Source organism: Vicugna pacos, chromosome 1, assembly GCF_048564905.1.
Source record: "Vicugna pacos chromosome 1, VicPac4, whole genome shotgun sequence".
Taxonomy (NCBI): domain Eukaryota; kingdom Metazoa; phylum Chordata; class Mammalia; order Artiodactyla; family Camelidae; genus Vicugna; species Vicugna pacos.
Genome location: NC_132987.1, coordinates 63,885,118 through 63,897,417, shown reverse-complemented (window position 1 = coordinate 63,897,417; position 12,300 = coordinate 63,885,118). Strand labels below are relative to the sequence as shown.

The 12,300-nt window shown below is 48.7% G+C and overlaps 1 protein-coding gene across 2 annotated transcripts in view; it reads right to left on the bottom strand.

The window, feature by feature from the left end:
* HEG1 (heart development protein with EGF like domains 1) overlaps nucleotides 1-12,300 on the bottom strand; it is an 83,418-nt gene that overhangs the window by 20,497 nt on the left and 50,621 nt on the right. For both annotated transcript variants that reach the window (XM_072963919.1, XM_072963920.1), the window contains exons 11-15: nucleotides 11,510-11,568; nucleotides 11,101-11,261; nucleotides 6,966-7,100; nucleotides 2,000-2,042; nucleotides 1,830-1,867 (exon numbers count right to left, since the gene is read on the bottom strand). In XM_072963919.1, the coding sequence (XP_072820020.1) occupies nucleotides 1,830-1,867; nucleotides 2,000-2,042; nucleotides 6,966-7,100; nucleotides 11,101-11,261; nucleotides 11,510-11,568 (436 nt within the window). The remainder of the gene's footprint in view (nucleotides 1-1,829; nucleotides 1,868-1,999; nucleotides 2,043-6,965; nucleotides 7,101-11,100; nucleotides 11,262-11,509; nucleotides 11,569-12,300) is intronic.

The following is a 12,300-nucleotide window of genomic DNA, read 5'->3' as shown; positions in this document are numbered from 1 at the left end:
AAGGGGAAGTCTGCCCTCTGCTGGACGTGATGCTGGTGACTCGAATAAAAGGGGAGGAAAAGAAGTCTCAGGATCCCTGAGAACTGCTACTTCCAAGACCCCACCCACAAAACTCAGAGACATAGGAGCCCACAGAACAGTCAAAGGATGTAGGGGTATTTTATCTCCATACAAATACAGTACTCAGTGATCTCTGAAAAACACATCGCTAACTGCCTCTTAGAACAATGCCCTGCAGCTCACTCCCCTTCCCTTCAACCCTTTTTAGGGCTTTTCCCTATATCAGTTTGCCTTCTTCCATTCACTGAGAAATACGCAGCATTTTCTAGTAAAACATATTCAGGGAGCTGTTTTTTTTTTAATGTATATATATATTTTTACTGAAGTGTAGTCAGTTTACTATGTGTCAGTTTCTGGTGTACAGCATAATGCTTCAATCATACATGAACATATATATATATTTGTTTTCATATTCTTTTTCACCGTAAGTTACTACAAGATATTGAATATAGTTCCCTGTGCTATACAGTATGAACTTGCTGTTTATCAGGGAGCTGTTCGAGTAAAGCAAGTTAGAGGTACTGGCTCATTCTGTAAGTGGACTTGCTGGTAGGATCTCTCACCTCCTGCTCCCCGGCTCACCCCCGAGCTGACCACTTCTTCATGCTCATCACCTGGTCTCACTCAGGCTCCTAATAAACCGAGGACACCTGTGATATTGTGTCATAATGAGAAATATCTATCTAGCCTTCTCCCCCAGGTTCTGGCATAAGAGCCTGTAAAACCCTTGGGATTTCTGAGTAGTGGGGTGAGAGGAGCATCTCCTGTTAAATAAAATCATGCCTACTTGTGGTCTAGTAAACTAAGAATATGGGCTGTTGGCACATTCGTCTACAGAATGAGTGACAAAGCTATCCTAAAATAAAGTATTGAGTGTTACTATTCCTGTTATGTCCTTTATCCCAGAACTTCTTCCAGCAATTTTGAGGGCGACTTCAATTCCTTAGGTCTCAATATAAGAGAATGTTAGTGAAAGTGATCTTAAGTGAATCCCAACTACTTTTCTTAAAGAACTGAATCAAGTGTGAAACGTGGCCTGTGCGCAGTCACTGCCACTCTGTATTTCAGGAGCATAAACGTCAGCTAGGAGCAGCGGACCCCCATCTATGTCCAGCCCAGACCCCGCTGTGGCAATGCTCGTCTAAAGGGCCCCAGGTTCTCCTGCATCCAGTCTGTCCTCACTGCAGCTTGACCTGATTTTCTTGACCAAAGTGCTCTCCTGCTCTAAGGAAGGACTTGCTAGTTCCACGGTGGCTACTGAATACAGTCTAAACTCTCAGGTTGACATCAAAGCCCCAACAGTTTGGCCCCCACAACCTCTGCCAACTTGATCCCCTACTCTCCGCCGGCCTCTTTCTGTCCTCAGCCACGCTCGCTTATACACTTTCCCTGGTAACCTCGGGCCCAGGCTGCCCCAAGACCTTTGTTGAGGTGGTTCCCTCTGCCTGGATTCCTCCTCCCTCCTCACCTGCCAGTCAAAGTCTCCCCAAGAAGCACTCAGGAGGTTCTTCTCTTCTCCTTGGGCTTGGTCCACCCCCCCACCCCTACGCCTAATGTACTGATTAACACTCCACTGTCAGGCTACTGCGGAACGGGTTTATCTCCCCCCAGACCTCCAGCCCCTGGAGAGCGCTCTTGGCTTTCCTCCTGGCACGGGAGCTGAGAAGACGGCGGACTGAAACTGAGGGCGAGGGGAGGGGACAGCCACCCTGCATGCCAAAAGCCGTGCCCGCCCTGCCCACATGGAGCTCGAGACTCTGCACACTTACGGTTCCCACAGTTGAGACCACCAAGGCCGAATGGGCAACTGCAAGTCGACAGAGAAAAAGAACAAGAGTTAGTTTCGATTATCAAAAGAAATAGCTGAGGCAATTTTCCTAAGTAATGTCTAAACAAGGTTTGGAACAAATTCATCGGAAGAAGTGAGCACAGAGCCTACCTCATACAGGTTTCATTTTCAAGCCTGTATCCATCTTCACACGCTGAAAGAGAAAAGGAAAAGCTATGAGTGTGTCTGACCTTCCTTGGCCCAAACTGACAGTTAATAAACACCAACCACCCTAACATCCTCAAGAAGATTCTAGTCAGAAGGCTGCAACTAGCTCTAGAATCATCTCCCACCTGGCCCAAATACTGCTGCCAGCTCAAAGCTTAGCTTTATCCAAAACATTTCTTAACCTCCTAGTGGCTCTCAGTTTCCCATCTATAAAAAAAGGATGATGATGATGGTGGAGGTGATGATAATAATAATATCTACTTCATAGTTCCCTGGAGAGGATTAAGGAATAAGGCCTATGACTTAGCACAGCACCTGGCACACAGCAACCGCTGACGAGATGTCTACAGTTGTAACTATCACACAACAAGTACAATTCTTTGTGGAAGCTCTGTGGCCCCTGTGTAACATCCTTCCATCAACACAAGATAAATGCTCCACCTTCTCTAACATAAATCAAATCTTTAACTGCTGTTGGCTCCACCAGCCCCCTTCCTTGAGGAAGTGAGAGCTGTAACATCTTCAGAGCCATGGTCCTAGGGTGGGGGGAGTGCCCAGTTTCCATAAGAGAACGCTCACCCTGCGGTCTGTGCAGGTGACTGTGGTCTTGCCTAGATGAGCCCTAATCTTATGTCACTCAAGACTACAGCTCGGAGCCCTCTGGCAGTGCTGCTCATGGACCACTGCTTCCCTGAAGGCCTGTGGGCCAGCCATTCCCCTGCATCAGCAGTTCCTGAGTTTATCTGATCACGGACGGTTTCCAACACTACAAGAAGCTGACAGCACATCATGAGCTGTAACGCACGCTTGGATGAGAGCGGACAACACAAAATGGCCTCACAGACAAATTCACTGCTGCAAGGAATGATAGAAATTTGATTCATGACTAATGTATGATATAGGATGCATACATGATCACAGGTGAGAAACGGCACCTAGCGTAGAACAGCGATCCCTGGACAGACACCACACGTGCTGATGGCGCCATGAGAGGCCAGCAGTGCACGTGGCCCAGGGGCTGCATGCCCTGCGGGCTGGAGTGGGAGACGGCTCACAGCCTGCCCGCATCCTCCGTTAAGGGTTGGTGCATTACAATATTAACTACACAGATGTGCTTAACATTGTTCTTCCTTCTATTTTTTTTTGGTTTAAAAAAATTTTTAGTTTTTATACAATTTTTAAAGGTAACACTTCATTTACAGTTACTACAAATACTGGCTATATTCCCGTGTTGTACAATACATATCTTCCTTCTATTTTTTAAGGTTAGACACCAGGTGTCTCTAGCATCTATTTTGTTGTCACAGACTATCGACATATTGCTGGAGTTTTGTGGAATGGTTTGGAAAATTTTGTTCTAAATAATCTGTAAGTCTCTCACGGCAGATCATTAGAGCTGTGAACCGGGACTGCACGGTGCTGGCTCCATGGAGTCACTTTTCCTGAGCTACATTCTCTTCATTAAGGGCATCTATTATTAGCGGCAGCCCTGGGGAGTCCCTGTGGTATTTCTGGTGGGCCATCACAGACTACACTGCCACAGTGCCACCAGGACCTTTGTGGTGAGGCCGCACCAGAGAAACTGTTCCCGGGTCCCAGGCCCTGCAAGGATGGGGATGGTCCTGAACAACTCTACTTTAGTTTATGGTCCCCACTTGATTTCAGAATCACGATTCTCTCTGCCTCAGCGGCTGGGAAGCTCAGAACTTGAGCAAGAGGTCTATCTTTAGCAAACACATGGGAAATTACGATCTATTTTTCTGCATATTCACTTTCCTTCCAGCCTCAATAAAGCAGTCGTTTTATTTCTCCAACCTGATTTACCTTTCAAATCAAATCTCATTTTGTTACTATGAATTTTCATTAGGTGCTTTGAATCTTTTTTGCAACAAGGTAGAGCATAATCACATTCCATTTCAGGAAGGAGGAAGGTGGCCCCTCTCCCAAATCTTTGAGACCTGAGTTCTCTGCTGGCCTCACTCAGGTGGGGCCTTGTCTGAGGAACCAGCCGAGCACTGCTGCCTCCCTGGCGGGGAAAGCACCGAGCCCCGCCAGTCCCGGTCCTACGGCCAGGTCGTTGGAACGGGAGGAGCCGACACTGGCTGACCCAGAGCCCTGCCTGCAAGGCGGCTACCCGGGGACTGCTGGCATCCCGGGGACTCACCCCCACCCATCTCAGCACTGAGGCAGGCTGACATCACATCGGTCTGTTCTATTCTGAACACTTCTTCCTGGAAATGTTTTTACATCAACTCTACCCACCCGTCCCTCATCTGCTGGGTGGGAGCTTTCCACCCCAGGGCTGTCATCCAGCCAGATGTAAGGTCCATCTGTTGTCCTGCCTGCGAGCTGATGGGTGGGGCTGTCTGCACATAGTTTCAGAAGTGGCCTGACTTCCTGGTATAATGCTATTTCTTCATCTCAGATGAGCTTGGTCAGTCATTCATCAAAGACTGAGAGCCGTGGTGGGCCTGGCACTGCTCCAGGGGCTCTTGGAGGGAAAACTTGCCACAGGGCACCCCAGTGCGCCTTAGGACCAGATCCTCATCTCCACACCCTAGAGGGATCCTGACCCATGGAGCACTGAAGATGAAATGAGGTGGCAACAGCCAGCACACAACGCCAACAGTGGGCTTCCCTTAATGATATGGAATACAGGCAAATCCAAGCCTTCGTGCCTTTTAAATAAAACCAGTAGGTGGTGGAGTCTTCCGAGGCTCTTTTCTTCCCTTGCAGGAAACCAAATCAAGACCTGCCAATCTTTTCCTGTCATATTTGCTGGCCATCATCCATTTGTTCCTCCCACAGACGTCTGTGGCACCCCACAACGTACAAACATAGTCTAGAGACAGGCCTCCACGGCGTCTGCAGTGCAGTCAGAGAGGAAGACCCGCAAACAGATGGCTGGGCTTCATCAGAATGCCTGCACGATGGAGGGGAGCTAAGGCGCCTATGGGAGGGACACCTATTTTAACTTTATATGACGCTTTGAAAGTCTGGTAAAGACACTGTAAAGACACTTTATATGAGACACAAAGAAGTGTCTGTGTGTGTGTGCACAACAAAGAGTAATATGTACTTGCTACTGGATAGCTGTGAATTGCAGAGATTTAAAAAACACACCCACAGGCCCCTCTCCTCTGTTTCTCCATTTATACGGGGAACTGACCCCAGGATTTGAAGTGTCCTTTTAACTACCCTTGTGCTCGAGCACCAATGGCCAGAAGATGTCACTGTAACCCCTCAGAACCCAGCCGACAGGGCTGTGGCCCAAGCAGCTCGGGGATCCATTCATCAGAGCTCTAGGCCAGAGAGGAAAATCTAACCAACAGGATGCTGCAGAAACGGGGCTGAGGAGGGCCACAGCCACAAGCGCAAAAGGCAACCAAGGTTTCCTTATGCTGCTTCTCAGGTCATTGCTTCCCTAAGGCTGCCGGCGCCTGTGTCACTCACTGCACCTGGTAATCTGTGCTAGTGCTAATCTGTAAGCGGCGGTTATGAAATCGCTAACTTGGAAAGAGAGGGAAGCGGCTCAGGCCAGCTGGCTGCAGAGGGGCAAGGCTGCTACTGAGGCCACCCGAGAGCGCGGAGGCCCCCAGCACACACGGATGGCCCATGTGCGGGGGCTCAACACCCCAGATTCTAAGATCGGCGAGGAACACTTTGCATCAAACCAGAAGAGAAGAAACTCAGAAGCATCGTCTCTGCATCAAAGCGACAGAAGGACCGGGTGCCGAGGAGCGCTGTGAGCCTCACGCAGCAGGGCCGCTGCCCCAGCGAGTCGCCCTCCGCTTCACACCCATCCCAGGCCTGCGCACTTTCAAAGCTCAGGAGGAGAGTGCTGCCCTGAGATGTATTTTTATCCTCTCCTAACAGAACAAGTCCTCCTCTAACAGGAAGTCCTGATAAATATGTAGCGTGTCACCTCTCCCCAGGACGTGGTTTTTACTCAGATTCCAGGACATCTGTCACCAGCAGGCGTTGACTGAGCAGGAAAACTGGGCCATACAGGTTCTCAAGTGATGTGAGCCTTAAAGCTGCATGATGCCTTTATGTTGCTAGTTTTCCTGTGATCCCAGATTGCAGCAGTGTTTCATAAGTCAGGGTACCCAGTGCCCTGGGCTTGAATTCACTTTATTTTAAAGCAGTATTCTTGCACTGCACTCACTGAGCAGCCTTCCTCTCAAACTGAATAAATTTCATCCTCATTTAAGAGGTTAGCAGAGTTAGGATTCTTTAAAACCAGAAGTCATTGCTTTAACAGCAACCTGAGTAAAACACAAGAGCAAGTGTCAATGGCTTAGGAAGTACCTGCATAACCACTGCCCTCTCGGGTTCTTAGAATATCCAATGACATATCACTGCACCCATTTCACAGAAAAGGAAACTCAGGCTCAGGGAGGTGAAGTGACTTGCCCGAGATGAGACAGGACGAGGCAGAAAAGGGCTCTAACTCAGGTGTCCGAGTGGCCAGCTGCTGCTAGACGGTTCAGCCCTGACTTCATGCTGGTATTTTCATTTTAGAAGATTAGTGGACAAAAGAATAAAACTTTGGGAATTAAAACAATAATTTTTCTAACTCCCTATAAGTAGAAAGAAAAAAAGATGGGAGAAAGAAAGAAAGAAAGAAAGAAAGAAAGAAGAAAGAAAGAAGACAAGGACTTGCCATCCCAAGCATTCCATTCTCTTTTCTTTCCCTTTGAATCTGATTGGCCAGACCAGTGCGCACCAGTCAGAGATAATGCTATTATTCCAAGGAAATAATGTATTCAATCCTGCTGGGAGCAAAATAACCAGACCCGGTTAGCCCCAGATTAGAACAGTCACACCTAGAGCAGAGAAAGCGCCCCGGGCAGAGAAAAGCACCTCCGCGTCCCCCGGGCCACAGGACCCCAGACCCTGCGGGTACCTCGGCAGGAGTGATCCATCTTGTTGAACTGGAAGTAGCCGGACTTGCACTGGCACAGGGCAACCCCGTCCAGATCGGTGCAGATGGAGGTCTCTTTGTCGCATTCTGGAGTCTTTCGCTTGCACAAGCTGCCCGCTAGAATGGAAAAACAAGACAGTGAAACAAAACAAAATCTCCTCCACTTCAAACATTAAGACGCGCAAACTTCCTATTTCAAGAGGCTCGGAGAGCAGCTTTCCTGCATGGTGCGATGGTCCTCTCTGAGGTCCCCTCCGCACAGCGCTCTGCTATTCCTCCCCGGAGTTGGCCCCCCGACCTGTTACTGGAAGTTCACACAGCATGCCACACGTCAGAAACCAAACCCAGAAGAAATGGGGTGTTGTCCCCAACTCCACTGTCCCTTGCAAACATGAACGTCTATGGGCAGCGTCCTCTGCGCCTTCACACTCAAGTACTGCAGGGGAGAATCGGCACAAACCCAGAAAGCGTGACCATGCTCGGTTAGGAAGAAGACCTGGCTCAGCTGAGGTGTGTCCTGGCTCGGGTTCTGCCTGGCCGAAAGGGATGCAGCACCCCTCCATGGAAGGTAGCTCGCTGCCTAACAGACTTATTCCAAGGAGAGGTGTAGTGTGGCATGTAACGTTACTGTATGCCCCCCACAACACTGATGGCATCCTGGGGCTTGTCCGTCTCTGGGTGTTTAGTATCTTGTGGAGACTGGTCCACACACAGGGGCTGAAGGTGGCGTGGGACCATTGGTCACCGGGCCACCACTGAGAGGCAGAGGTGGCGGAGAGGAAGCTCAATCTTTCAGGCTCTGCCTCCTTCACTTTAGAGCCTTCATTCTTATGGTACAGATATCCACCTGGCTTTGTCTGGCCCTGGGCATGGGGGCCATGATCATTCCGTGAATGACAAAGAAGCCTTTGGCATTAACAAAAAGCGTTCATTGTTGCGCACGTGGCCCTCTCTGAGGTTGTATATAGTGGACACAATGAGGGTGCATTTTAGCATCTAAGGTAGGTCTGGACAAAAAACGCACGCAATTTGTGTATACAGACAACAGAACAAAAAATGAAGCCAACTGGATAGTGGACAGTAACTTATTTACACCATGCACAGGGCAAAGCGAGACCTCTGTTGTCCTCTACTGTGTCACCAGCACCTGGATCAGTGTCTGTCATACAAGAAGGTGCTCAATAAAAATGTGTTCAAAGGCTGTCTTAAAAAAAAAAAACAAAAAACTGTGCCATTGTTTTCGGCAGGCACGAGCGAGTCCAAGAGGAGAGAGCCATGTACCCTGGGCAGTGAGCTGTGGGCTCCCTCTCCCCAACTTAAGGAAAACACCAGTCTATTCAGAAACCAGGGGCCAGTCTTTAACAGCAAAACTACCCCCACCCTGGCAGGTTCTCACCCACCCAGGGGCCCCAGCCTCCACACCTCCTTTTCTGTGTCCCGAGAGCATGGGGCTTATGGGTGGCTTGGTCACAGGGAGGTTAGTTTAGGACACACTTTAGCTTTCAGTGCTGAATTTCCTGTCTTTATCAGTGGAAGTTGGCGTGCTAAATCAGAACCCTATTTGTGTTTGTGATAGAATTTCCTTTGTTTATTGTGAAAGGTTTGTATTTAAGGGAGAAAAATGAAAAATGGAAACTCTCACCAGGCAAACACTGTGAAGCTGGCACAGAGAGGTACTCAGCGGCTACAGTCCCCCGTCTCAACTTTTTGAAGCATTAATATAAAGAAATACCTCCAGCACAAAAGGCTGCCCAGACCCGTGCTAGCTTGTCCGGCAGCCAGCCTGAGTTGCCTGGCCTGATTAGATATTTTCTGGGAGCCAGTCTCATGTTTCCCTCCACCCGGCCCACGGTCCCTGCCTGCTAGGGCATACTGCTAGTCTCGCCGGGCTGAAGCAACCCTTCCCTGCACAGAAGAAGATCCACGCGAAGGAAGGAAAGCTGGCCCTGCATCTGCGACGGAGGGGTGGCCGTCCTAGAAATTCTTAAAGAGCATTCTGTCATCAGTCCATCAAACAGAGCCACATAAATGCCCTTTTCATTTGAAACCCGGTGATGTGATTTTTCTGCATCCACCGTTCCCATGGTCTTTACTGGGCATAACATCCGCCTAGCAGACAATGAGAATTTATGTAAATCTAAAGCTGGGACACTCCCTGGGGGATTTCCAAGGGCTCTAAACCTCTGGAGAGATGAGAGCTGCAGTTCTCTGAAAGGTAAGAAAGATATTTTGTGAATTGAAGGGGAAAAGTCCTCCCTTCCAATGGCTGTGTGTAGAGTAGCCCAGGGCATCCCTGATGTTGGCAACACCCAGATGTCAGCACCTGACACCCAGCTCGGCCAGCCTGCCTCTTCAGCACTCAAAAAGGAGAGTGAGAGACCAAGTGGGGTGTGTTGGCAAACCTGGAGAAGCCCTGGGAGGGAAAACAGAGAAGTGAGGCTGTTTTCAGCCAAGATGCCTGGCTGTCTTTGTTCTCAGGGGCTCAGAAAGAAGACGCAAAGAATGCAGACCAGCACGTGTCGGGGGAGGGGGTATGTGGGAAATCTCTGTACCTTCCTCTTAATTTTGGTGTGAACCTAACACTGCCCTAGAAAAAAGTCTTCTAAACAAACAAACAAACAAACCAAAAAACAAGAATGGGACCTCAGCAAGGAAGCAAGGAAGACAAGAGCTTTCCCACAAGCTGCATCGAGGCAGTCAGAAGAATGGGGGTCAGAGAGTGGGCAGGGCTGCCTGGGCAGGCTCTTACACATCCAAATATCTGGCCATTTGATTTGCAAGACATGAAATGTGTTTACTGGGGACAAAAAAGTAACTTGATAGAATGCCGATCACACAGGATGCACTCTATATGTGTTTAGTGAATTGAAAGGTCCCCTTCCTACTTTCTGGAGAGGAAAAACTGGGACCCTTGAATCACTGGCAAGAGAAGGAAAGTAAAACCAAAGATCTCCTGTCTCAAAGGTTAGCACACAGTATAAAGGGGCATGGAACTATTTAGCTAATTCCCCGAAGAAACTGAATGATGGCAACTTCAACTCCAGAAAGTTTAGTTTGTTGTTTATTTCCCAAGTGAACAACTAGCCCTTAAATAAGCCAAAGTGCTAGCATTTATTCCAGTGTGACAGGCTAACTCCCAGCTGCAAGCTCTGTCATGCACAGCCCACAAGGAGTGTTCTTGGGACCAGCTCTTACAAAGCCCGGGCCCGGAAACGACCTGGAAGTCCAGCAGATAGAGGACCAAGCCCGCTACCTACAACTTAGGTGCAGCATCTGGGCACCAGATGGGGAGGTTCCCGCAGATTCCACATCCTTTCCGAGTCCTGAGTGTAGTAAAATGAGCCAAGCACAGCCAGCTCTGACCACTTATGAGCCGCAGCAGGGGCCAGCCCCCCTGCATGAGGAAGCACTTCTGATTCCAGCAGAGTTTTCCCATCCCAGAGGCGAAACCTCCCTTCCAAGACCCAAATTTGCCTTCCAAAATTGTCTCAAATCCCTTTCTTCCTCTGCTTCCCACTAGATGCACTGTAGAGGCTTTCAATAAAACAGGGCAAGAACCAGAAAAGAGAAATCACGAACAGCACTGTGAGCCATCTGGCCTATAATCTTTGAGTCTTGTTTCTGTGCATTTAGGATTTGCAAACAAACGCGCAAAAGGATGGATGATACTGCACATGCTTTTTTCTTTTTTTTTTTTCACCTAATGGTATATCATGATGAAGGTTTGGGGTCACTGACAAGCATGTACATTCTGTATGTGAACTTCTGTCTCCCCAGAGAGAGCAGGAAACTTTCAAGGGAAAGAAGAGTGATTTCCACTTCATTACACTCCACTTCCAATACTGATGCTTGCATAGAAGAAACAGAAATAGCATGCCAAGGACCAGTGGATCTCAAGGCTATGTGTGCAGGACTGTGTGTGTGTGTGTGTGTCCCCATCCGTGCATGAGCATACAAAGGTGCACACACACTAAGGCCAATTCTTAAGCCCATTTCAAAGACAGGCTGTCTCTGTGATGTGCTTTCCTGGGCCTGAGCCTGGAATGCCTTACATTTCTACATCCTAGGTCTGTGCCTAACTGTATGGGTGGGTCCTCCCAGAGGGCCTCTCTCTTACCTCTGAAGAGCCGCCTCTGAGACCCCAAGAGCTGGCAGAGCTCAGCAGAGGACCTGCAGGAGTTGACACATCTCTGCATCCCGTCGACCAAGTCAAACAGCGTCACATTGGAGGCCAGGGAAAAGGTGGCTTGGAGTGACATCACCACCGCACTGAACTCCCTACAGGCAAAGTATGCATGTTTTAATTGTCCTAAAATGATGTGTGGGCCCCAGGGCTTTTGGAAAACGAACATCCTCTGCATTCTCCAGTGAGGGCCTGGGGAGAGCATGAAGGTCCAGGGAACTTGGCCCTGGATTACTCTGTGGCTCAGCCCAAACAGGGCCCAGTTTTGCTGCTATCACCTGTGCTAGAATATCCTCCCCTTTCTATAGACTGATTGACAAACAAATGTAGCCCTGTTACTTACCTAGAAGCATGAGCTGTGGATCGGGTGTAACCAGGCAATGTTGAAAAACACATATTTAACTGAAAGGAAGAATAGGTTTGTCGTTAACTGGGAGTCAGACAAAAGCCTTGAACCTAGAACCAATTTCCTATTTTCAGGATAAAATAGGCATTTTCCAGCCATCAAGTTATCAGCAGGCAGCTTTACACAGGAGTGGTATCCTTTTTTTCGTTCCTTTCTGAAATGACTTTCTGCTCTTACTCTGTTGTTCCATGAGTACAAAGGGAGGGAGGCAGATAGTAAATCAGTGGGGAAAATCTTGGCAGGAAATGATGTTCAGAATAGCACCCTTGGATGCAAAACATCTTCAAAGGAGCAGATCTCTTCTAAGACCTAGGGTTTCAAAAACCTCAGAGGCAACTGTTTATTTGGACTTTGCATAGTGAACAAGCCTCACTGAAAAGGCTGGGTTCCTTTCAGCCACCCCAGGTCTGGCAGGCCCTACGCAGACCCCTCATAATCTACAATGAGTTGACCTAATTCAAAGATAGGTCCTCTTCAAAAAGGCTCTCCATGGGAAATTACATTACATGGGTCAAGAGCCCTTTTGTTGAGAGCAAATTAAGAGCAACTCTCCCTGTGTTTGCCTTGTGCCCTTGGAAAGAGCAGAAAATCCCTGTGTGGCATGAAGTCCCATGCCTGCTTCCCCCTCCCCTATCCCACCACACACACACACACACACACACACACACAATAGGGGCTGTGGATTCCTTTTATGCAGCAGAGGGTCTCAATACCATGACCAATGCAAC